The 27,191-nt window shown below is 41.4% G+C and overlaps 2 protein-coding genes across 2 annotated transcripts in view; both read right to left on the bottom strand.

Moving 5' to 3' along the window:
- Positions 1-27,191, bottom strand: part of c1qtnf4 (C1q and TNF related 4) — a 144,076-nt gene that overhangs the window by 39,004 nt on the left and 77,881 nt on the right. The gene's annotated exons all lie outside the window — the stretch shown is intronic.
- LOC125879082 (uncharacterized) lies at positions 153-918 on the bottom strand. Its single transcript, XM_049560707.1, has 2 exons — positions 801-918; positions 153-713 (listed from the first exon to the last, which is right to left on the bottom strand). The coding sequence occupies exons 1-2, from the start codon at positions 882-884 to the stop codon at positions 153-155; spliced, it is 645 nt and encodes a 214-aa protein (XP_049416664.1). The 5' UTR covers positions 885-918.

Below are 27,191 nucleotides of genomic sequence, written 5' to 3'. Positions count from 1 at the left end.
AGTCCATAATCCCCAGAATTCACCCTTAATATTAATAAATATGAATTCAGTATCTACAGTATATCACGTATCATATGGCAAAAGATAAATTACCTTAACTGGCCTCTCATCTGTGGGCTCGAAGTCCGATGATGCATCAGAGAGAACTTGTATTACGTCTTTTTGGAGGTTGTGTAGATGCGCAGCATTCGTAGTTTAGTCTGCTCGTACAGCTGGCCCACTGTGACTTCAGGGGATACTGCATTGTGACTGTAATCACGAATATCAAACTCGAAGTCTTCCATCGGCCCTTTGGATGAATGTCCATTTGGAAAAAACAAGGATTTGCCCGTCTCCAGCAGTTCACCCATAGTTACTGATTTCTGGACCGACAGGTGCCGTGTTCCACCTCCATTTCTTGTCCTGATTTGGTGATAAGTGCCGCTCTCAAAGTGGAGCCATCCCATTTCAATCCGCCGGGTGACTTTAACTGCATGTTTATTGCCAATACCGGGGCCTTCTGTGTTTCTGTTGGCAGGAGTTTTTCGTTGTTCCGCAAGCCTGTCTCTTACTTTCTGCATGAGAGCAGACTTCACTGTCTCCACTCCCCCTGACATTTCATTTGTCACAGTTCTTTGACGACAAAATGCTCTGAGTGCAAGTCGGTCCCCATATCTTACGATATACTGTCCTAACTTCTTATCTGTTATAACACCTATGACGTTGATGTCGATCTGTAAGAAGCAAGGCAAACGTCAAAAAATACATTAACATACCAGGTAGAGAAACAAGCTGTGACTAAAGTTAACATTTATGTTCACCTTATCATCTTTTAATTTGTTGATGACACAATCTGGTATATTCTGCGTTTGGAGGAAAGAGAACAAATCCACCTCTGCTGCCATTCTGGAGGCTTAATGAGCACAACCACAATCAATTAGGCTACCTTCGGTTTCCCGTGAGCACGAGAAACATTTCTCGTGCTCACCAGATAAGTATCTCGTGCTCACGAGAAACGTTTCTCGTGCTCACGGGAAACCAAAGTTTTTTTTTTCTTTTCTGCATGTCCCTTTACGGGCTCCGTAATTAGGTGCTATGAAGGGCTTCTTCTCATAATTATATGCCTTATAACAGCATACATGAATAATAATTTACTACGAAATACATACACGTAGATAAATATTATTTATGTTTTATTTATCAGTCTTAAGTATTTAAATGTGTTATGGGGAAATGCAAAGTTTACCACCCTGCCGGTCCGGCCCCCCCCCCCCCCCCCGCCTTCCCGAGGGTAGTGGACCGTTAAAAAAAATAAAGAGAGACCTGGCGGCGTTTCTCAAAGTCACGTCAACTGCTGCTGCTTTCTTGACAGTTAAGCAATTTAAGTCTGTAGCTAGATGTAAGGGAAATCAAACTATGGATAAACTGGACAAAGTTACAACTGCTACACTCAAAGGTATGTTGCTATGTTTTTACATTCTGCTGTCTTGTCTGTAACGTTAGCTAACTCAGCTTGGCACACGTGTAACGTTAAGGTTAATGTTAACTAACTCAGCTTGGCATATGTGTAATTTTAACGTTAGCTAACACAGCTTGGCACACGTGTAAGGTTAGCTAACTCAGCTTGGTACATGTGTAAGGTTAATTAGCTAACACAGCTTGGCACATGTGTAATGTTAACGTTAGCTAACTCAGCTTGGCACACGTGTAACGTTAAGGTTAACGTTAGCTAACTCAGCTTGGCACACGTGTAACGTTAAGGTTAATGTTAGCTAACTCAGCTTGGCACACGTGTAACTGTGCATTAACACCAAAAGCGTCATGAGCGCAAGCCGTCGCTCAGGTCGCTGGCATCGCGCTGCCTGGCAGCTCTGGCAGGGCTTGCCAAGGGGGCGGGGCTTTCAAGCTGCGCTGCAGATGTGTTTAGCTGATCAGCTGTGCACAGGATGACTTGTAGGACCAAGAGAAATGTAATTGGTTGTAAATAATAAGCGGGAACTTATTGGGTTGGTGGTAAATAAGCGGGAGCTCTTCTGGATGTCTCTGTAAATAAACAGAGACACATCATATAGCTCCGGGAAATCGGAGACTGCCACAATCAATTTTTCCTCCATTTTCGTCTTCTCTTTCTTTTTCTTTCACTGTCCCGCCTAGAATATTCATGGTCTGCAATTGGCTGCTGCTCGATGCTGCTTCCGCGGCGTTGCTGCTTAGTTGCATAAAGTTGAGCTTTTCTCAACTTCACCGTGATGCTCCAGTTGCTGACATTGCGCTGCTCGCTGCCTCTGACGCTCTAGACGCCCTTCGTAGCAAGCGTACATTGAAAATGAATGGCTGCCGGCCGCTTATGACACTCATGACGCTTTTGGTGTGAATGCACAGTAACGTTAAGGTTAACGTTAGCTAACTCAGCTTGGCACATGTGTAATGTTAACGTTAATGTTAGCTAACACAGCTTGGCACATGTGTAAGGTTAGCTTACTCAGCTAGGCACTGAATGCGGTTGTCTTATATGGTGATTGTCGTTAAGTTACTTATGTTATGTTGGTGATATCATTTACTGTTTTTGGTGGCTTTTCATTAAGTAGAATGAGGCGTTTCAATATAGAACGTTAACATTACACATTTAAGGTACTTGACCTTCAGGGACGTTGGTTTTCCGCCATCGTTTGTTGTGGCAAAACTGGCGCTAACCATCCTAAATTTTAAAATAATTTTAGTGAGACGTTTTTAGATTTAATAGGTCATTGTTAATGGCTCAAGCAGCAGCCTAAGGTGTGGGTGGCCACTTTATGTAATTAAAACAAGCTGTTAGGTAGCGTCTATTCAAAATATGTTAATGTTTTAGCCTTTAGCTTTTTGATAACAGGTTTTAAGCTTTTAGAAAATACCGCCATCTACTGCCATTGTGCCGTCTCAACAATCAACTGTTGTGGCATTTAAGTTGGTGAAAGTGTGTATTAGTAGTATAGTAGTAGTGCTTGAATTAGCTTCTATAAAATGTTTAAAACAATTTTTTATCTAAAAAAGCTAATTTATCAGATGAAATACTAAAATAAAACATATCTTATGTTTGACATAAATTGCAAGTAACCCGGGTTAAAATCAGTGGTTGTAATGTATTTCATATAAGCTGCAGTCTTAAAACAGGAATTGGAAAAATGAAAAAAAAAAAAAAATGTTAAAGTAGTTCATGTAGTTATGGAAACTTGGGTTCTGACACTTTGTGTATTCATTCATAAAATGTGTGAATTTAGTTGTTGTGTTTGATTTGTTTTACTGTGTTTAATATAAAAGAGGAAGCTGTGTGTGTTGTATTCATCGTTTCTCATTACAATCCTCCCCGTTTTAGGGGCAAAACACTTTGTCAATGGATATATATACATATACGCATGTAACAAGAAAGAGTGAAATGTCAGAATTCTAAGCTAATTGTACAGAAAGTGTCACAATGTAGAAATTAGTCTGCAATGTACCCTAATTTGCTTGGAACATAGGGTTGAATTAATCAAGTGATTTTAAACTTCTCTGTTGCAGAGGCAAATATTGGAGAGGACTTGCTGCCTACACTTTCCCGAGATGACATCAAAGACCTGTTTCCAGGTCCTGAAAATTTCCTCAGGCGTCAGGCTCTATGGTTTGTGGTGAATCGAGATGAAAAAGTAAACTATTTTCTATTTCAGTGTGACAAAATTGTGTCACTAAAATATAAAGTAGTACAATTTAGTGAAACACCTGTCACAACATTTTTAATTTTAGCAGATACCTAAGAGGAATGAACCTGATCTTCTTGTGTTTTGGCTTGAAACGAATACAGATATCGCCAGATCTTAAATGTACAGAATTTGTAATTTAACATTTTAGTGGTATTGCACATGACTACACTCTGTTACAGTGCCCTCCAAAAGTATTGGAACAGTGAGTCCAATTCCTTTACTTTTGTTGTAGACTGAAAACATTTGGGTTTGACATCAAAAGATGAATATGAGACAAGAGATCAACATTTCAGCTTTTATTTCCAGGTATTTACATCTGGATCTGATACACAACTTAGAAGATAGCATTATTTGTAATGGAACACAAAATTTTTAGGTGAGCAAAAGTATTGGAACATATAAACTTAAAATAGATTAAAGTGAATGAGACTTAATATTAAGTTGCAAATCCTTTGCTTTCAATAACTGCATCAAGCCTGTGACCCATTGACATCACCAAACGTTTGCATTCTTCTTTTGTGATGCTTTTCAAGGCTTTCACCGCAGCCTCTTTCAGTTGTTGTTTGTTTTGGGGGGTTACTCCCTTCAGTCTCCTCTTCAGCAGGTAAAATGCATGCTCTATTGGGTTTAAGTCTGGAGACTGACTTGGCCAGTCTAAAACCTTCCACTTCTTGCCCCTGATGAACTCCTTTGTTGTTTTGGCAGTGTGTTTTGGGTCGTTATCTTGCTGCATGATGAAGGATCTCCCAATCAGTTTGGTTGCATCTTTCTTTAAATCAGCAGACAAAATGTTTCTGTAGACTTCTGAGTTCATTTTGCTGCTGCCATCATGTGTTACATCATCAATGAAGATGAAAGAGCCCGTCCCAGAAGAAGCCATGCAAGCCCAAGCCATGACATTACCTCCACCGTGTTTCACAGATGAGCTTGTATGTTTGGGATCATGAGCAGATCCTTTCTTTCTCCAAACTTTCGCCTTTCCGTCACTTTGGAAAAAGTTAATCTTTGTCTCATCAGTCCATAAAACTTTTTCCCAGAATTTTTGAGGCTCATCTCTGTACCTTTTGGCAAATTCCAGCCTGGCCTTCCTATTCTTCTTGCTAATGAGTGGTTTGCATCTTCTGGTGTAGCCTCTGTACTTTTGTTCATGAAGTCTGCGAACAGTAGATTGTGATACCTTCACTCCTGCCCTCTGGAGGTTGTTGCTGATGTCACTAACAGTTGTTTTAGGGTCTTTCTTTACAGCTCTCACAATGTTTCTGTCATCAACTGCTGATGTTTTCCTTGGTCTACCTGTTCGATGTCTGTTGCTTAGTACACCAGTGGTTTCTTTCTTCTTCAGGACATTCCAAATGGTTGTACTGGCTATGGCCAATGTTTGTGCAATGGCTCTGATTGATTGTCCATCTTCTCTCAGATTCACAATTGCTTCTTTTTCACCCATAGACAGCTCTCTGGTTTTCATGTTGGTTCCACCTCTAAATGCAGTCTGCACAGGCAGAATCTATCGTACCCAATCTGAAACTGAGCTCAGACATTCAGTGCTATTTACTGTTTGAATAATCAATGTAATTGGGAGACACCTGGGCAACAAAACACACCTGTCAGTGACATGTTCCAATAATTTTGCTCTCATGAAAAATGGGTGGGTTCAAACAAAAGGTGCTGTCTTCTAAGTTGTGTATCAGATCCAGATGTAAATACCTGGAAATAAAAGCTGAAATGTTGATCTCTTGTCCTATATTCATCTTTTGATGTCAAACCCAAATATTTTCAGTCTACAACAAAAATAAAGGAATTGGCCTCACTGTTCCAATACTTTTGGAGGGCACTGTATGTTTTATGTGCTTTTGCAGTTTCTTTTAAAGCATTAATGTTCAGTGTCATTGTATTTTAGGAGGAGACACCTGAGAAACCACCATCAACCACTGGAGGCAGTGATCTTTACAAAGAGGAGCCCAACATTTCGAAGTTTGTGACTATGTCCAATCCAGAATACATAGTCTTCACAGACAGTGAGCTAGAACAAGCATGACGCTCCTACTTTGAGCAGAAACGGCTGGGGAAAGAGTGTGTTGAGCCCTTATCCAAGGAACTCTTCTGCCGACTCATAAGAAACACTATGACAAATATGATTTCAATAGCCAGGGCCACTGAGGAGACCAGATACCCCAGCAAACATGAGGTCAATACCATGGCGAAGCGATTGGTAGAGTACTACCCAGTGATAAAAGGAAGGGATGGTGAGTGGGTAAGTAGCCTTTGGTTACTACTACACTTTGTTTGATGTTTAGGTTGTAAGCTTGGGTTTCTGATCATCTCTCAATATTACCTCTTTGTATCTGACAGGAGCATGTTGCCAAAAAATTCATGAAGAGACTTTCAAATGTCAAAAGTCCAAAGAAAGCTAAGGGTCCTCCTTCCAAAAAGCCACGACAGGATGGGGATACGGATGTTGCAACAAGTGACTACGATGGAGATTCCAGTGCATCAACTATTATACTATCACCTTCCCGAGCCAGCAACCCAGTGCAACACCAGGATAGCAGTGATGAAGCATGTATGTATTGCATTAATACACTGTATGCATCTATGGGCTTGGGTAGAGGAACATGTCACAAAAGTGAACATAACTGCTTTTATTTCTCTCTAGGTATGTTTGTATTCCATGCCATATTGTGACAGGTTACACACATGAATGAATAAATCTGGTACTCCTCAAGCTCCCAACTTGTTAATTTGTAAATCTAATATTTACCCCCAGTCATATTTTAGACATTATCCTCTAGTGTTATAATTTTTAATATTATCTGCTTGCATTATTTTTAGTTTTGACTGCAAACATACCTCAGCAATTAATTAAAAATCTGCTTGAAAATATAAATAAAACTGATTGTAATTGTAACACCCTCACCCCTGCTTTATGCTTTCAGCTGGTTCAGTTGACTTCTTCGACAGCCAGAAAACCCAGGTAAGGCACTACGGGGACTCTCAAAGAAATGTACAAGTCCAAGAAGCCAAACAAAGCTGCAGTGACCCAAGTGCTGGATCTGGAGTTTGAGGCAAGAAGACGCTTCGTTGACTCAGATACATTAAAGGAGCATGACAGACCAACAAAAATTCTAGAGGCTTACCTGTGTTTCAGAGAAGTGGATCATGTAAGTTATGGTTTGCCCAGTCTTCAATGCTTTTTTGCTGTCCTAGTATACATTTGGGGGCACCTTGACATGATTTTCCAATTTCTTAGACATTAGTACTGATGTTTGAATGGCTATCTCTCATCAAAGACCAGGACTAGTAACAGACAGTCTGTGGTTTCAATTAATTTCCTTTCTGCATTTCAATAGATTTTTTAGGTTCTGGATGAACTGCGGAGAATTGTTCAACCTTCCAATGCCCGATACATCTCTGAGATGAAGGAAAGATGGGAAAGCTTCTACTCAAAGGTGCAGTTTTATGCTGTCATGAAGAAAGCCATGAAGCCCCCACGAACATTGAATGGAGGTATGGTGACAGTACATTGATCTGTTAAGTTAATACACTGAACAAAAATATAAACGCAACACTTTTGTTTTTGCTCCCATTTTTCATGAGCTGAACTCAAAGATCTAAAACATTTTCTATACACACAAAAGACAGAAATATTGTTCACAAATCTGTCTAAATCTGTGTTAGTGAGCACTTCTCCTTTGCCGAGATAATCCATCCCACCTCACAGATGTGGCATATCAAGATGCTGATTAGACAGCATGATTATTGCACAGGTGTGCCTTAGGCTGGCCACAATAAAAGGCCACTCAAAAATGTTCAGTTTTATCACACAGCACAATGCCACAGATGTCGCTAGTTTTGAGGGATCGTGCAATTGGCATGCTGACTGCAAGAATGTCCACCAGAGCTGTAGCCCGTGAATTGAATGTTCATTTCTCTACCATAAGCCACCTCCAAAGGCGTTTCAGACAATTTGGCAGTCCATCCAACTAGCCTCACAACCGCAGACCACTTGTAACCACACCAGCCCAGGACCTCCACATCCAGCATGTTCACCTCCAAGATCATCTGAGACCAGCCACCCGGACAGCTGCTGCAACAATCGGTTTGCATAACCAAAGTATTTCTGCACAAACTGTCAGAAACCGTCTCAGGGAACCTCATCTGCATGGTTGTCGTCCTCGTCGGGGTCTCGACCTGACTGCAGTTCGTCGTCGTAACAGACATATGTTATGGACAACGAACACAGGTGCATTTTATTGATGGCATTTTGAATGCACAGAGATACCGTGACGAGATCCTGAGGCCCATTGTTGTGCCATTCATCCACGACCATCAACCCATGTTGCAGCATGATAATGCACGGCCCCATGTTGCAAGGATCTGTACACAATTCCTGGAAGCTGAAAACATCCCAGTTCTTGCATGGCCAGCATACTCACTGGACATGTCACCCATTGAGCACGTTTGGGATGCTCTGGATCAGCGTATACGACAACGTGTTCCAGTTCCTGCCAATATCCAGCAACTTCACACAGCCATTGAAGAGGAGTGGACCAACATTCCACAGGCCACAATCAACAACCTGATCAACTCTATGCGAAGGAGATGTGTTGCACTGCGTGAGGCAAATGGTGGTCACACCAGATACTGACTGGTTTTCTGAAAATGAAAATGGGAGCAAAAACAAAAGTGTTGCGTTTATATTTTTGTTCAGTGTAGTTTTCAGATTACATTAGAAACAGTTATTTATGGTGACACCTTGTCTGTTCATTTTCTGTCTAACCAGTGGAGCATGCCACAGCTGTGTTCAGAGTTCTACCACTGCTCTTCCCATCCAGCACCGCACCTCCTAAGAAGCTGGGCGCCAGCGGAGAGGCTCTATTCCATGTCCTTACGGTAAGGCTGCAGTATTTTTTGCTCTATGTTGTAGTTATACATCACGAAGTGGAAAGGTTAGAAAGTCAGTCTGTCAGTCTAGAGTCTGACCTCAAGATGTCGCATAATATCCACATTTTTAAACATTGCATCTTTTGAGCTCATTTTCACAAATGTGTTGTCTGTCGCTGATTGGAACTTGCTGTGATGCATATTGAATTTGCACTTAAAAGTTACTTTTATTTCATTTAGATGGATTCATGAATCTAGGATCTTGATAATTTTCATCTGACTATTTGAGGCTCTAGGAAGTTTTTTTTTTTTTAAATTTTAATTAATTACATTTTTTCAGTCTTTTTCTAATGTTCTTCACTGTCTTTTGTCTTGTAGACTTCTGAAGACCCAGATTGTCTCGTGCGCCAGCGGCCTCTGTCTTGTCCATTTGTGCTCCTCTCTGAAGACAACTGCATGATTGCTGTGGGAAGCACACCAGTGACCACATTTGACAGGGAGGACCTTTATGAGGGACTGCTCTATCTCATGGCATATTATTATGCCTTCCACCTCACCTACCCCAAGTGTATTTCCACACTGCTATCTGTGTTGCAAACTCAAATTCTCCAAGATTCCATCCGTGACCAAGATTCAACCCCCTTGTATAAAAAAGCCCTTGCTGAGTGGAAGTCATTCATTGGGTGAGTCTTCCTCTCGGGGTCCATCTGTTGTTTTCTTCTGGTCTCTTATGAAGAAAATGGTTGTCAAATGTTAATGTATCTGTTTGTTCTTGTTTTTCTGGGCAACTATGTGAACCAGCAACATGAATGTTGTTGATTTTGCATGCAGCTGGACATTGGATGTTGTACTATTATTACACTGTTCAATAACTGCAATATTCCCTTTTTGGCAATGTTATGTAGTACTCTGTTAAAATAACTGAAATGTGCAGTGGCAATGTTATACAGTACTCTGTTACAATAGCACAAACATGCACTTTCTGAGAGTTTGGCGGTGTTTAGTAGTGTTTAGTAGTTAGTAGTTAAAATAACTGAAATATGCCCTTTTTAGCAGTGGCAATGTTATACAGTACTGCATTACAATAACACAAACATGCACTTTCTGAGAGTGGCAGCCAAGATGTTAAAAATTATGCCTTTGGAATAGACTGGAGTTTTGCCTATTTCTGCTGTTCTCATTGCTCTAATAAAAGAGCAAAACAGCAGGAATGCTTCTGGTGCTTTAATATAAGACAAAGTTGCTTGTTTTTTGTATGATTATTTTAGAAGTTGTGTCTTATTCTAAGCTTTTTTTTTTGCTAATTATTCTTAGAGTTCAGGTATAAATTCTTAAAGCCAGCTGCAACAAGAAAGAAAAAATTTTGTTTTAAGAAAATCTATTACATTGTAAGCCTTTTTTTAAACTAACTGAAAACCTTAATTAAGGTGTAAATTCTTAAATTAAGCAAAAAAATCTTAAAATCTGTTAAGTCAAGAAATCAGATCACTTATTTTAAGTTCACATTTCTTAAATAATATTGTTTCCTTGCTTGTAAGAAGCAAACTTGTCTAAATTTTGGACTGTTTTTCTAGTTTCAAGACACATTATTGTCTTAAAGGAGCTAGACTTATGGGCTAGTTTTAAGAATTCTAGCTTAGCAAAATTTGCTTACCCCATTGACAGATTTCTTTGCTCAAAACAAGATAATTTGGCCAAATGTAAGAATATTTGGCTTATTTCTAGTAGGGCTGTTTTTGCAGTGTAAAAGTTCCTTGTAGTGGCTTTAAATAGTTACAATTAACCATACTGATGTAAGAGTAAGTATGACATTTGTTGTGTCCATGGTTTTCAGTTGTTTTGAATGACCTGATAGTAATCTGCATGTTGCAACTGTAGCCCAATAAATAAAGATGCTTACCTTATTTAATCTTTGTTAAAAATTAACTGCATGTTAATTGCATCTTTTATCTTTTTTGGAAATCGGACATATCAGCACTTAAAATGTGGCTGTTGAACTGCAAAATCTGGCATAATTTATCGCTCTTATCCACAATTGGTGCTCAGTACTGTCTAAAACAGATTTCTAAATGGAAGTTTGTCACTGGCATCAATTTTTACACTGCCAGTTAAATGAATGTGGTGTATATAAGTGTTGAGTCAGAATTTTTTTAGTTCCTACGTTCCCTGAAGGCACTGTCACTCATGATTCCACACCCCTCTCAGTTGATGCCACGCCCCCCACGCCACATCAGGGTCAAAAGTCTGAAACTCAAAAACACAGATTTGAAACTCAAAAAAAAGTTCTGAAAGTGAAAAAAAAAGATTTGAAAGTGAAAAAATAAGATTTGAAACTGTAAAAAATAAGATCTGAATCTGAAAGACCTCAAATGTTAAAATACATATGGAAGTGAAAAGTGAAAATAAATTATTCATTCAAAAGAATTACCAAAGTGAATCAAAATTATATTTAACCTGAAAAAACGTTTCATACGCTTATTTTTATTTTGAATACATTGTTGTATTTTTCAGAATCCAAGATCAATACATGAATTTTCAGTTTCAAATTTTATTTTTTCAAGTACAAAAGTTTTGACCCTAATGTAGCTCCATATAAATATTATTCCAAACAAAATATGATTGTATTTAAAATAATTGCTGAAATAATTGTATTATTATTAGTAGTAGAGCAGTAGAGCATGTCTTTCTCCCAGATTGAGGTTGGAGTGAGTCTTTTTCCTGTTTAATTGAAACAATTTATCCACATCATGGTTTACTTTCTTAGTAAATGCAGTTAGGCAGGCATTGTTATTCAGCGGGAAAAAAGTGGATCTGGGTCTGAAGGGGCTGTTAGGGCACATGGTTAGCACCATCAACAGGTAATGTGGCTGTCGGGTTAGCTTGTTTATTGTGATACCAGGCTTTTAAATGTAAATTACGGTAGAACTTACTTTGTCTGGAAAGCGTTAGTGGCGTAAGTGGGGGCATAGAAGAGACCTTTAGACAAAACTCTGACACAGTCCGGTGAAAGGGGTGTACCTGAGATTTTGATAACAGTCTGTTGGTTTAGGTCTGTGGCCATGTCCGAAGGTGGTATCCTCGTGCTGCTCTTCCTCCTTGGTCTGCCTCGCCTCGTCTTTTTGTTCTTCTTCTGTTGTGGGAAGTGTCCCTGTCGTTGTCCAAAAAAGACTGGCTGGAGGTGGATGGATGTGATGTCTCCGTCTCGTCCTCGCTAGCAGTGGTGCTGCTCAGCAGGCTGAATGACACAGAGCGGGTTCGCCTGTTTCTGTTTGATGTGCGCGACCAGGAATAAACCGTATCCTCTGTGTAGTTCTGCTTGTCACGTTTAAACTTTTCAATTTTAGTTTGTGCCAGGGCTTTGTGGAGCTTGTCAGTGTTCTCACGGATTTTCCTTTCTGTTGATTCAATCAGTTCACTGCTCTCAGCTGTTGAGGACGCACGCGCAGACGAGAGCTTCTGTTTGACTTCCTCAATGTGATGACATAGCTCCATCCTCTCTTTTTTCGCTTCTTTAATTAAAAGCAGTATTAAATCTAAAGAGCACTTGTTGAGTATAGCCTCCTATTTCTTTTTAAAATCAGGATTGTCTTTTCCAAAGGAGGAGAATTTAGTGATTCTGAGACCTCTAGGGATCATGTTCTCTCTCCAGTAGTCGGAAAGTGTGATTGTGTGCAGTTCTAATTTCTTGTCTTTTTCCATTGGTCTTTTCAAATCATTGTAGGAAGCCTGTGCCTCAATAGTGTGTGATGGATCCCTGTTGAATAAGGAGTCTTTGACAATAAAGTCATTCCCTTGTTCGTTGGTGAAGAAAAAGGTGTTTGACATCCTCCAAAAAACTGTATAGAGCCCTAAAACGTGTCTGCAACAGTGAAAGTGGTAGAACGGAGCAACTCACCAAAGTGTGCCAAAATATAAATATGTAAAGATTGTTAAAAAATTTTGTTGAAAAATCAGGTGCTCTTCAAGACAGGAAACTGATCGATAAAGGAGCTGGCTGAAGCCAAAAAGGCAGTCTGAGGCACTCTGATTGAAATGTAGTAAAAATCCTTTAATCGACAGGGATGGCCAATGCGTTTCAACTTACATAGTCTTCTTCAGGGTAAAAGTGATAGAGTACAGGTGTGTCTATTTAAAGAGTCTCGGTGATCATGTGATCACAAGACACCACCCAGCATGACTCATAGCACAAAAAAACAGAAAAAATAATGACAGTAATAAAAATACAGAATCATAATGATACCTACATTTGTACATACATTTTGTTGTGGTGTAAAACATCTTTGCACACACTCAGTTACTAACTGAGTTACTTTTTGGGGTAAGTAACTAGTAACTATAACTAGTTACTTTTTTAAAGTAAGTTCTCAACATTGGTTACCTGACATAGTTATTGTCATAGACCGTGTGTAAATGACCATCAAAAGACTGCTGTTAGACAGTCAAACATGCCGCTGTACACACACTCAACTGGAATGGAGCCTGTGTTGCGTTCAGGCGTTATCACGTAAATAGCAAATTGAATAATCAGCATTTTCAATTCAATCAGCACTTCAATAGGCCATAGCACAATACAGCAGCATGTCAAGTGGACCAAAAAAATCACAGGAAAAAATCACTTTATGGTAACAAGAAACAAATGGTGTTTGTTGGTAGGAGGTGGGACATGAGCTGTAGTCTCTGGTGTCCAAGTGACTTGCTTATAACACACTGATGGAGTAAGTATTCTGTTCATGTGCTGCTGTGTGGGCTAAACTATGATAATATGTTTTTTGTTGATTACAGTTTGAATTCATGAGCCTACTCATGCAAGAGTGAAGTTGGCAGTTGGAAATGGATCAAAGAGAAGATTTTATCTGAATATAAGTCTGTCTCTTCATCAGCGTTATGCTTTCACCCTAAAATCACCCTGAAAATTGATAATCCTTTAATATGATTTTCCTGTTAGGTAGTTAAATTGGTACAAAAACATTTAGCCTTTGAAGGGGTATCTCTGCCATCATGCCCTATATTGGAATAACCCCTGGCTAAGTGCTGGTGGCAGACCACTGACAAACAATATATGGCAGTGTCGTGGTATAAATGAATGGGGCAGATTGTGAAGGATGGGGATATGGTACCCTTTAATGAGTTGAAAAAGTTGTATAATTTAACAGATGTTGAATTTTTCCCATATCAACAGTCAAAATCAATCATAAGGTCACTCATCTCAAAGGATATGTCCATGGGGCTCAGTAGAGAACTTGATAATGAATTGAGTCTGATTGCCTTAGGAAGGAGAGTATTTTAGGAGTTGTATGGGTTATTGTGCCTCGCTGCTTCAGACAGTCTAGGTTCCAGCAAACATCAGTGGGAGAGGGACTGCGGAGTAGTCTGTCCTAACAGACACAACAAGTATCCAAATGTGCTCGATACAAAATTTTACAGATAGAACGGTTGCATAGGGTGTATATTACACTATGCTGATTATAAAAAAATTGATCACTCCCTTTCACATTTATGTTGGCATGGCTGTGGTGACACAGGGTCACTCATGCATCTGTTGTAGCATTGCCCCCCAGTGAGATGTTTTAGGGACAAGATGATAATAAGTTTGTCTTCAATCCTGGATGTGGAAATACCTCGGTGTCATCAGTCTGCCTCTTACAGTCAAATATAGTCGAAGCATACACACTGCATTATTGCTCTAGCTTTTGTGTCAGACACAAAAGCTAGAGCAATAATGCAGTGTGTAAGCTTCGACACAAAAGCTAGAACAATAACTGCATTATTGCTCTCGCAATAATGTGTGTAAGCTTCGACTGTATTTTCTATCTTTTTGCCTAAGCACAAAGAAGAAGCAATAAACTTCAAAACTATATAAAAAAATTGAATCCATAATATGAATCTGCAAAGTAATTTTTTTTAAAGTAAATATAGTGAAAAGTGCAACATTTCCCTCAGAGATGTGTGGAGAAGTAAAAATTTGCATAACATGGAAAAATTTAAAAATGTATCTAAAAATGTACAGTACCTGAGTAAATGTACTCAGCTACTCTCCTCCACTGGTTACTGGGATGAATTAAGTACCATGTTTGATTTGAGTGCATCATCAGTGAATGTTAAGGCATTCCAGCCAATGTGATGATATGAGATGTAGTTGTTTAAATGCAATACATCTACATTATTTTCATAGTTGTAGTGCATCACTACCAAGGCCTTGAAGTTATTTACTCTTAGAACTAAATGTTCTTTTGTGTTTATACTAAACTGACCTCCTTAACTGGAAACCAATTATAGCTGTTAATTGTACTTAAGCCACTGAGGCACAACTGATCGTTTTTGTGTTATTGCTCATCCCGCTCCAGTATGGGGGAGGAATCCATTCTGCAAGAGCAAAAGATGCTGCACAACCAGCTCGCTGCAGATATTATAATCTCCCTTTATGAATCTGAGCACACTTTTTTTTCAGCATAGCCTAACATAATAAAAAGACTACAAAACTGGCATTGCAGCAGTTTGATGTGTTCATATAATGGCAGCTTGCACTAAGAAATAGTGTTTGTTTGTTTGTCAGTGTAATAACTAGTCATGTCGACAGACTGTACTCCTCGGAGAGTGTGATGCTTCAGGTTCAAACAGCAATGAAAGAATAGATCAAACAACCCTGTTTCCTAACGAGCACCAATGGGAGTTAAGCAGAGAGGGGAGCAACAAAACTGAGCTGAATCAAAAAGAGTGGAGCAGAATTAGTCCATGCAAAAAGTACAAAGCCAGGCTTTTCTAAAAAAAACAAACAAACAAAGCAATACAAAAAAAATAAATAGTTACTCACCGTAGTCTATAGTTAAATGCACCATTTAAAATCATTATTTGGCTAGCAAATAGGTGCAATAGGTAATATTTAAGTGTGTTTGATCAGTTTATTTGGTATAAGCATGTGTCGGCATGTCTGCCTATGCACTATGCAAATGTATGATTGAGTTTACAGTAATCTGATTACTAACAGTCTCAAGGTTCATAATGTTATAATGTTCAGAGAGTCACAGCTTTATTGAACCTTGTATTCATTTAGCCCTTAGCAGTAATGATTTTAGTTAGTGAGTTAGTGAGTTTTTTAAGGACCAAATTTTAACTATTAGAGGCAAAATTCATGACCTCTTGTCCTCAATGATTTCTTCATTGAAATCATCAACGTGTCTCTAACCTTTAGTTAACACTTAGACATGATCAGTATATCTTTATTAAAAGGCTATGTGCCACAGTCATTTAAGGTTGCTATAATTAAACCTCTTCTATAAAAGCCCTGGATCCTGAGGTATTAGCCAACTGTAGACCCATATCTAATCTTCCCTTTGTTTCAAAGATCAATGAAGAAGTAGTCACAAACCAGCTGTGTGACTTTCTCCATGATATTAATTTATTTAAGGAATTTCAGTCAGGATTTAGAGCACATCATAGCACTGAGACAGCCCTTGTAAAAATTACAAATGATCTTCTGATTGCTTCAGACAAAGGACTCGTCTCTGTACTTTTATTAGATCTTAGTGCTGCATTTGACACAATTCTGCTACAGAGACTGGAACATCTAATTGGTCTTAAAGGTTCTGCACTAAACTGGTTTAAATCCTAATTATCTGTCCAATTTCAGTTTGTTCATGTTCATGACGATTTATCTTTACATACTTTAGGAGTTTAGGAGTTTCACAACCTTCTGTGCTCTGACCAATTCTATTCACTTTATATATGCTTCCCTTAGGTAACATCATTAGAAATCACTCTGTAAACTTCCATTGTTATGTGGATGATACACAATCATATCTATCAATAAAGCCAGAAGAAATGAATCAATTAACTCAACTTCAAACATGCCTTAAAGACATAAAAACCTGGATGAGCTCCAACTTCCATATTCCAAGATTGATAGATGGCGCCGTGGATGGCTGGCCGCCTCAGGCCTTCGCTCTCTTGTACTTCTTCTGGTTTTGTCTGTTTGTTTAGCTTCCTGCTGCCCCTCTCTGGTCACCTTCACCAGAGAGGAACTCTTGTTGCCGGTTTTCAACAACCCAGTGAGTTTTGCAGAGATTTGATCGGAGGCACAGCGGCTCTCCTTGGGATTCGCCAGAGATGGAGACTGTCTGTACACTTGGCGAATGTCTGCTCTCTGGCAAATAAGATGCACGAGTTGCTGCTCCTCACTCATAAAAACTCGGACTTAAGCAGATCTGCCGCCCTGTGTTTCACTGAAACCTGGCTCAGTGAACACATCCCGGACAGTGCATTACAACTGCCGGGATTCCAACTTTTCCGAGCAGACGGCATCATGGAGCTCTCGGGGAAAATGAAGGGAGGCTTCTACATAAACGAAGTTTGGTGTACAGATGTCACAGTGTTGAAGAAGTCATACAGCCCTCATTTAGAGACTCTCATCATAAACTGTAAACCGTTTTATTCACCGTGGGAGTTTTCCTCGTTTGTTCTGGTCAGTGTTACATTCCACACCACCTCTACCACCTTACAACACCTGGCTGACCAGGTCACATATGTGGAGAAAAAACATCCAGACTCCCTGCTCATCATCCTAGGGAATTTCAACAGAGCAAACCTCTCTCTCGAACTTTTCAGATAAAAACAGCATATAATATGCCCCACCAGGGACCCTACCACAGTGGACCACTGGTACGCAGTTTTAAAGGACGCTTATCGCTCTGTCCCCAATGCAGCTTTGGGGCTGTAGGGGAAATACCTTTTTGAGAATGTTTACAATCGTAGTAAAGTTTGGGGCACCACCCTCCTAATGAGGGAAGCAACTAATCAAATTAATAACTCCGTAAACCAACTATTTATTCGTCAGCATGCTTATCAATAATGAATCAATCTCAGTATCTGGGTTATGAATTCTCCATACAGTGATCTTAATTCCTGCTCAAAAGAAATATCCACAGACAACAACTTGGCAATAAATGAAAATATATTTAAGCTAAATGGGTAACAACTGAATAAATGAATGAGGATAATATGAAATAACACAAAATCAACAGTATGTATAAATGGATTAAAACAAGAAGTAATCCTCATGTGGGTTATTTAATTTGGCGATAGAGAGAGAGTAAGTTAAGATAAATCGGGAGCAGGAATGCGCAAAATATTTATCTAAGGAGTCCTAGATTAAGATTAAGATAATTAAATCTCCTATTCGACATCAGCTCTTACCACTGCCCAGCTGGTCACCTGTGAGGGAGAGTTTGTTGCCTCCCTTCTATGCAGCGAATCATGCAGACATGTCTCCTGGGGTCCCGAACTTTCACTTTGTAACTCCCAGACTTTCTAGCAGAATGGCACCAGCTGGCGCACTGTAGTTGGGGGGGGAGCAGTTGAGCCTGTGAAGTCTTGTGGGTACCCCCACATTGTTTTCCTTACGCTGCAAAAAGCCTTTGGGTTTGGCATGAGAACAACTGTGGCAAGTGGCTGGCAGTTGCTGGGTTTGATGAATCTTTGGGTGAAGAGGCAGGTCGAAAAGGGCACTTGTCTACTTTGTTATAATTACTTGCTTATAATAATGGTGAAAACAACATCGTTGGCTGTTTGATATTGTTATCAAAGTTATTATCAACGCGCATAAAACTGTTGGAAAAAAACTGGAGATAAAAGAAAACTGGATAAGCAAAACTTAGAAGTTTAAAATAACTGATCGTGAGAGTATAAAAGCATAACTAAAACGTAAATACGAAAGGGGCTAAGATATGAAAAAGAAGAAACAAAAGAAAAAAATAAGAAGACAAGAAGAAGAGCACAAAAGAGAGAGACAAGAGACACACACAAGAGACTAGAGACTAGAGTAGAGCAGAGAGCACCAGATCGCACATGTTTTTAACCTACCAAAGTGGGCGGATCTGATAAGGTGCTCTTCTTAGTTGCAAAACAGGCTGATTACTTTATTTCAAAAGAAACTTAATGCTTCTTATTATACTAGATCATATATAGGCCTATATATATATATATATATATATATATATATATATATCTTTGACATATACTTTGACATGTTACATGCTATAGGCACATACTCTCATACTCTTCTCATTATGGTCAAAATTGGTTCTTAACATCCAATTAAAATGAATACAATTGAAAGCAACCTATAGTCACAGCATATAATGAAAATAATGAGGATAGCACACATTCATGCAAACAAGTTGATTAATTAACCCCAGTTATATTTCTACAACTTCAAACACATTAACATGGATAAAATGTATAATTTCACTTCTAAGAGACATTTCAATTCTGTCACACAGAAAACATTTGGTAAGAGAGGGGAGGGCGTGATTTCCCTGGGGTGACAGGAAGGGACAGGATGTGGTGGAAAAAAGAAGCATTGTCTTAGGCAACTAGTGGATTGTTCATCACTGCGTTTTGCCTCAAGGCTGGATACTTTAAGATGGCATCTGAAACTTGAGTGATCCCAGGTGACTTTTTACCTCCTTTTGGCCTAAGGATGGCTGAAAGAAGTTGTTGTCCAGTCGGGGTGATACCGGGGTGAGTCCTAAACATTTAACCCCCCGGTGGCCTGGTGGGTCTTGTTCATTGATAATACTGGTTCAAGGGAAGTCCAGAGAGGCTGTTCCTCTACAGGACTCTCTGATCACTGTCTGCTCCATCTCACCCCGACCTACATGCAGAAATTAAAAACTTCTAATCCTATAGTAAGGACTGTAAGGAAGTAGACTGAGGAGTCAAAGCTGGAGCTACAGGCCTGCTTTGACTGCACAGATTGGAGTGTTTGTTGAAGCTACAGCCACAGACCTCAACAAACTGACTGACACTGTGACATCTTACATCAGTTTTTGTGAGGACATGTGTGTGCAGACCAAGACCTTCAGTACATTGGCGGAATTAGCGATTAACCAAACTGGAAGAATGTCGTTTAATCTGGGCAGACAGTCTCAAAACTTATAAGAGGGGCCTCCGCAATGCCAGAGCAAACTATTACTCAGTTTTAATAGAAGAAAATAAGAATAACCCCAGGTTTCTTTTCAGCACTATAGCCAGGCTGACTGAGAGTCAAAGCTCTATTGAGCCTTGTATTCCTTTAGCCCTTAGCAGTAATGATTTTATGAGCTTTTTTAATGACAAAATTCTAACTATTAGAGGCAAAATTCATGACCTCCTGTCCTCAGATAGTAGGCCTACCTATCTAACCTGAAACACAGCTGTAAGACCTAATATATATTTAGATTGCTTCACCCCAATTTCTCTTCAAGAATTGACCGCAGTGATTTCCTCATCTAAATCATCAACATGTCTCTTAGACCCCATCCCAACTAGGTTACTTAAGGAGGTCTTACCTTTAGTTAACACTCATATATTAGATATGATCAATATATCCTTATTAACAGGCTACAGTGGTGTGAAAAAGTGTTTGCCCCCTTCCTGATTCCTTACTTTTTTGCATGTTTTCCACACTTAAATGTTTCAGATCATCAAACAAATTTAAACATTAGTCAAAGATAACACAAGTAAACACAAAATGCAGTTTTTAAATGAAGGGTTTTATTAATGAGGAAGAAAAAAATCCAAAGCTACATGGCCCTGTGTGAAAAAGTGTTTGCCCCCCAGCTCCTGTTAAAACATAACTGTGGTTGATCACACCTAAGTTCAATTTCTGTAGCCACACCCAGGCCTGATTACTGCACACCTGTTCCCAATCTAGAAATCACTTAAATAGGACCTACCTGACAAAGTGAAGTAGACCAAAAGATCCTCAAAAGATACAGACATCATGCCGAGATCCAAAGAAATTCAGGAACAAATGAGAAAAAAAGTAATTGAAATCTATCAGTCTGGAAAAGGTTATAAAGCCATTTCTAAAGCTTTGGGACTCCAGTGAACCACACTGAGAGCCATTATCCACAAATGGCGAAAACACGGAACAGTGGTGAACTTTCCCAGGAGTGGCCGGCCAACCAAAATTACCCCAAGAGCGCAGCGACAACTCATCCAAGAGATGACAAAAGACCCCACAACAAAGAAAGAACTGCAGGCATCACTTGCCTCAGTTAAGGTCAGTGTTCATGATTCCACCATAAGAAATAGACTGGGCAAAAATGGCCTGCATGGCAGAATTCCAAGACGAAAACCACTGCTAAGCAAAAAGAACATTAAGGCTCGTCTCATTTTTGCCAGAAAACATCTTGATGATCCCCAAGACTTTTGGGAAAATATTCTGTGGACTGACGAGACAAAAGTTGAACTTTTTGGAAGGTCTGTGTCCCATTACATCTGGCGTAAAAGTAACACCGCATTTCAGAAAAAGAACATCATACCAACAGTAAAATATGGTGGTGGCAGTGTGATGGTCTGGGGCTGTTTTGCTGCTTCAGGACCTGAAAGACTTTCTGTGATAAATGGAAGCATGAATTCTGCTGTCTACCAAAAAATCCTGAAGGAGAATGTCCGGCCATCTGTTTGTGACCTCAAGCTGAAGCGATCTTGGGTTTTACAGCAGGACAATGATCCAAAACACACCAGCAAGTCCACCTCTGAATGGCTGAAGAAAAACAAAATGAAGACTTTGGAGTGGCCTAGTTGAAGTCTTGACCTGAATCCTATTGAGATGCTGTGGCATGACCTTAAAAAGGCTGAATTACAAGAATTCTGCAAAGATGAGTGGGCCAAAATTCCTCCACAGCGTTGTAAAAGACTCACTGCAAGTTATCGCAAACGCTTGATTGCAGTCGTTGCTGCTAAGGGTGGCCCAACCAGTTATTAGGTTTAGGGGGCAAACACTTTTTCACACAGGGCCATGTAGCTTTGGATTCTTTTCTTCCTCATTAATAAAACCCTTCATTTAAAAACTGCATTTTGTGTTTACTTGTGTTATCTTTGACTAATGTTTAAATTTGTTTGATGATCTGAAACATTTAAGTGTGGAAAACATGCAAAAAAGTAAGAAATCAGGAAGGGGGCAAACACTTTTTCACACCACTGTATGTACCACAGTCTTTTAAGGCATCCTGTGGGGGGTGCTCCGGGAGTATGGGGTGGGTGGCCCCTTGCTAAGGGCCATCCAGTCCCTGTACCGAAGGAGCATGAGTCTGGTTCGCGTGGCTGGCAGTAAGTCGGACCTGTTCCCGGTGAGGGTTGGACTCCGCCAGGGCTGCCCTTTGTCACCGGTTCTGTTCATAACTTTTATGGACAGAATTTCTAGGCGCAGCTGAGTGGTGGAGGGTGTCAGGTTCGGTGATGGGAGAATCTTGTCCCTGCTTTTTGCGGATGACATGGTCCTCCTAGCTCCATCGAACAGTGACCTCCAGCTCTCACTGGGGCGGTTCGCAGCCGAGTGTGAAGCGGCTGGGATGAGAATCAGCACCTCCAAGTCCGAGGCCATGGTCCTCAGCCGGAAAAGGGTGGATTGCCCACTCCAGGTCAGGGGGGAGGTCCTTCCTCAGGTGGAGGAGTTTAAGTATCTCGGGATCTTGTTCACAAGTGAGGGTAGGATGGAGCGGGAGATTGACAGGCGGATTGGGGCAGCGTCAGCAGTGATGCGGGCGCTTAACCGGTCCGTTGTGGAGAAAAGGGAGCTTAGCCAGAAAGCAAAGCTCTCGATTTACCGGTCGATCTTCGTTCCAACCCTCACCTATGGTCACAAGCTCTGGGTAGTGACCGAAAGAATGAGATTGTGAATACAAGCGGCCGAAATGAGTTTTCTCCGCAGGGTGGCTGGGCTCAACCTTAGGGATAGGGTGAGGAGTTCAGACATTCGGGAGGGACCCGGAGTAGAGCCGCTGCTCCTCCACATCGAGAGGAGCCAGTTGAGGTGGTTCGGGCATCTGGTAAGGATGCCTTCCGGACGCCTCCCTTGGGAGGTGTTTCGGGCATGTCCAACCGGGAGGAGACCTCGGGGCCGCCCCAGGACACGCTGGAGGGACTACATCACCCGGCTGGCCTGGGAACGCCTCGGGGTTCCCGCGGAAGAGCTGATGGAAGTGGCTGGGGAGAGGACTGTCTAGGCTTCCTTGCTGAGGCTGCTGCCCCCGCGACCCGGACCCGGATAAGCGGAGGACGACGACGACGAGACGACGAGTTAATTAAACCTCTCCTAAAAAAGCCCACCCTGGATCCAGAGGTGTTAGCCAACTATAGACCAATATCTAATCTTCCCTTTCTTTCAAAGATCCTTGAGAAAGTAGTCACAGACCAACTTTTTGAGGAATTTCAGTCAGGATTTAGAGTGCATCATAGCACTGAGACAGCACTAGTTAAAATCACAAATGACCTTCTGATTGCTTCTGACAAAGGACTCATCTCTGTACTTGTTTTATTAGATCTTAGTGTGGCGTTTGACACTATTGACCATCAAATTCTGCTACAGAGACTGGAACACTTAATTGGCCTAAAAGGTTCTGCACTAAGCTGGTTTAAATCTTATTTATCTGATCGTTTTCAGTTTGTTGACATTCATAATGAATCATCCTTACGTACTAAAGTTTGTTTTGGAGTTCTGCAAGGTTCTGTGCTCGGACAAATCCTATTTATTATGTACATGCTTCCTTTAGGCAACATCATTTGAAATCACTCTATAAATTTTCCATTGTTATGTGGATGATACTCAGTTGTATTTATCGATGAAGCCAGAAGACAGTAATCAATTAACTAAACTCCATAACCGCCTTAAAGACATAAAAACCTATTGTTCTTGGCCCCAAACAACTCAGAGACTCTTTATCTGATGACATAGTTTCTCTAGATGGCATTGCTCTGGCCTCTAGCACTACCGTAAGAAACCTTGGAGTAACATTTGATCAAGATTTGTCTTTTAATTCTCATTTAAAAGAAACCTCACGGACTGCATTTTTTCATCTGCGTAATATTACGAAAATTAGGCCTATCCTGACCCGAAAAGATGCAGAAAAATTGGTCCACACTTTTGTTACCTCAAGGCTGGATTACTGTAACTCTCTATTATCAGGTAGCTCTAGTAAGTCCTTAAAAACTCTCCAGCTAATTCAGAATGCAGCAGCACGTGTACTAACAGGAACTAAGAAACGAGATCATATTTCTCCTGTTTTAGCTTCTCTGCACTGGCTCCCTGTAAAAACCAGAATTTAGACAGTGGAGCATTTAAAATCCTACTATTAACTTATAAAACTCTAAATGGTCAAGCTCCGTCATATCTTAGAGAGCTCATAATGCCTTATTATCCCACCAGAACACTGCGCTCTGAGAACGCAGGGTTACTTGTGGTCCCTAAAGTCTCCAAAAGTAGATCAGGAGCCAGAGCCTTTAGCTATCAGGCTCCTCTCCTGTGGAATCATCTTCCTGTTACGGTCTGGGAGGCAGACACCGTCTCCACATTTAAGACTAGACTGAAGACTTTCCTCTTTGATAAAGCTTATAGTTAGGGCTGGCTCAGGCTTGCCTTGTACCAGCCTCTCTCTCTCTCTCTCTCTCTCTCTCTCTCTCTCGTATCCTATTACTGCATCTTGCTACCTCGGCCATTCTGGATGTCACTAACTCAGCTTCTTCTCCAGAGCCTTTGTGCTCCACTGTCTCTCAGGTTAACTCATATTGCAGCGGTGCCTGGATAGCGTGACGTGTGTGGTTGTGCTGCTGCCGTGGTCCTGCCAGATGCCTCCTGCTGCTGCTGCCATCATTAGTCATTAGTCATACTTCTACTGTTATTATACACATATGACTATAGTCACACTTGTATACTGCCAGATATTAATACATACTTTCAACATATTGTACCGCAGTAGCCAGAACTATAACTATAATATTATTACTTTCAATAATGTTGTTGTAAGCTACTGTCATTACCTGCATCTCTCTCTCTCTCTCTCTCTCTCTCTCTCTTTCTCTGTCTCATTGTGTCATGTGGATTACTGTTAATTTGTTATGCTGATCTGTTCTGTACGACATCTATTGCACGTCTGTCCGTCCTGGAAGAGGGATCCCTCCTCAGTTGCTCTTCTTGAGGTTTCTACCGTTTTTTTTTCCCCGTTGAAGGGTTTTTTTTGGGGGAGTTTTTCCTTATCCGCTGCGAGGGTCATAAGGACAGAGGGATGTTGTATACTGTAAAGCCCTGTGAGGCAAATTGTGATTTGTGATATTGGGCTTTATAAATAAAATTGATTGATTGAAAATTGATAATCCTACAAGAGCATATTGCTAAATCACAGTAATCAAATGTATGGTGATAAATTTGGTTAAATTGTGATTTGTGATATTGGGCTTTATAAATAAAATTGAATTGAATTGAATTGAATTGTTAGGTTTGATTTTCTCCACCTTCTCTCAGCGCTCCTGCAGTCTTTTCATCTTTTCAGTTGTTTGATTTCCTGATTTCTACATGGGGGAGTAGGTTTTGTTCTAATTGTTTTGATTAAAAGTGGAGCCACTGAGTCCAGCGTTGACTTGAGTTTGTTGTTAAAATTGTCCACAATAAAATCACAGGGTGCAGGTAAAATTTCAGCAGGAGTGCTCTGTAAAATCTGGATAAAATTTTCCTCACTGTTCTCACTGGGGCCTCCTGTTGGTTAAAACTGGTGATGTTAAAAAACACACAAAAGTGGTCGGACACAGCCAGATCCACAACAGAGGACACACCACGGACAGGCCATAGTTTATGACCAGGTCCAGGGTGTGCCCTCTGCTGTGGGTCGGCTGCATGATATGTTGTTTAAAATCTAAACAGTTTAAGAGTTTTAAAAATTCTCTGGATACTGGGTCCAAGGAAATCACTGATAAAAGAAGTGGAGTACTGGGGTGGTCTGTAAACCGTTATGCAAAGGATAGGAGGGCTGCTAAAAACAAAGGCATGATGCTCAAATGACGTGTAACTGCTAAAAGAAACTTCATTTGAGGACATTGTGGTTTTTGTTACTGATGCAGTTCCGCAGTTTTACCTCCCCTAATAGAATATAAAAAGTTAAAATTTGGTGGGGAAGCCTCGGTGAGAACAACAGGTGCGTCGGTGCCAAGCCATGTCTCTGTAAGGAGAATACTGTCTAGGTTATTGTCTAAAATTAAATCATTTATGATAAAAGATTTGTTTAAAAGGGAGTGCACTGCCATTTTAATGTTTGTGCTGAACGTGCGCTCTTCGTGACTTTTCAAATGGATGTTATAAACACGGTTAGGTCTAAAAACATTCCTGGGTTTCAACTTTCTGAGTGTAATGATAATTTTTATGGTGTGAATGTCCTGTGTTTCTGGTTGCAGAGAAGGTGCTGCTGAGGGAGAAGTGTGTGTGGTGCAATGTGTAGTGGAGGAGGGTGGAGGTGGGTGAGCAGTGAGTCAGGAGGTGGCTGTGGTGCAGGATCGGACGGTCAGGTCAGTGTTGACTGATAAAAGCCGTGATCCCTCCTGGTTTGGATGGAGGCCGTCCCATTTAAAAAGGTGGGGTCTGTTTAAAAAAGCTATAAAATTGTCCACAAAAAGGATACTTTTGGACAGGCAGTATCCCTTCAGCCACAGGTGCAGCTGACAAAGGCGGCTGGTGGTGACGTCACCATAACGAGGCGGGGAAAGCGAGCCGGTCCACCAGGGAGATGAAGTCCTGCTTGAGGACCTCTGACTGCTGGTTCCTGAGGTCGCTGATACCGGTTTCCAGGACCAGCGTGGAAGCCGAGCTGTGCCGTGCAGTCAGCTGGAGGGCGGAGGATGCAACCTCATTGACACGGGCACCAGGGTGGCAGAAGGTGCGGCCGTTGTGCACTTCCACGTGCCTGACCATGGAGGTCCCGATCACTAGCACAGAGGGGGTGCGCTGCTCCCGAGTGCGCTGCTCCCGAGTGCGTGCCTCCGACTGCCTGGAGGTATGACGGTGACGGGATGGAGCCCGATGTTTGTGGCGCCGGGCCGCAGTTCCTCCTGACCAGGATGGAGGAGCGGGGTCAGGGTGGACAAGCAGACGATTCCTGGACTGGTGAGAGCCATGGCCAGCTGGATGTAGGCCTACAGGTTCCACAGGCGAGCTGGACGAAGCATCCACTGGAGGGAAGACCTGCAGGCTTAGGATGTCATACCTGTTATCCAGCGGCAGCTCCGGAGGCGGAGGAGGAGGAGATGGACGAGCCCCAGAGCCCCTGGCCACCACCGACCAGGGCTCCCTCGGCTTGAGTGGAGTTGAGCTCACCGGTGCTCCCGCTCCACCCTCCGTGATGAAGCGCTGCGGCTCCGCGGGGAGAAGGCAGGAGGTGGAGAGTGCCGATGATTTGGGCTTGGCTCCCTGGCGGTGCCAGCGGGACTCGGCTAGTGCTGGTGTCGGAGTTCCGGTGGTTATGGAGCTGGTCCACGGCAGGGTGGTGTTGTTCGTGGCCATCATGCTCCGGTCACCAGCACCGGATGCCGTCAGGTGAGCAATATGTTTCGCCTGGGTCGTGGCGACAGTGGTAAAATCCAGGAGGATCTTTTCCCTCTCCTTGAGGTCGGCCTGCAGACCGGAGATGCTCTCCCTCAGTTTTGACAGGGTTGGGAGGCAGGACTCACACACCGCCAACATACCTGCAGCCTGTGCTGGAGATCCGTTCCCCGGGACACAGTATCAACACGCTGAGGTGAGTTAAAATTTTTACCCTCGGTCGTGGGGCCGAAATGTCCAAGGGGACCTTCCCCAATTTTAAGGGGGCAGTC

This window comes from Epinephelus fuscoguttatus, linkage group LG2 (genome assembly GCF_011397635.1).
Source record: "Epinephelus fuscoguttatus linkage group LG2, E.fuscoguttatus.final_Chr_v1".
Classification (NCBI taxonomy): Eukaryota; Metazoa; Chordata; class Actinopteri; order Perciformes; family Serranidae; genus Epinephelus; species Epinephelus fuscoguttatus.
Note: the sequence above shows the minus strand (reverse complement) of the source record. Positions and strands in the feature narration are given on the sequence as shown.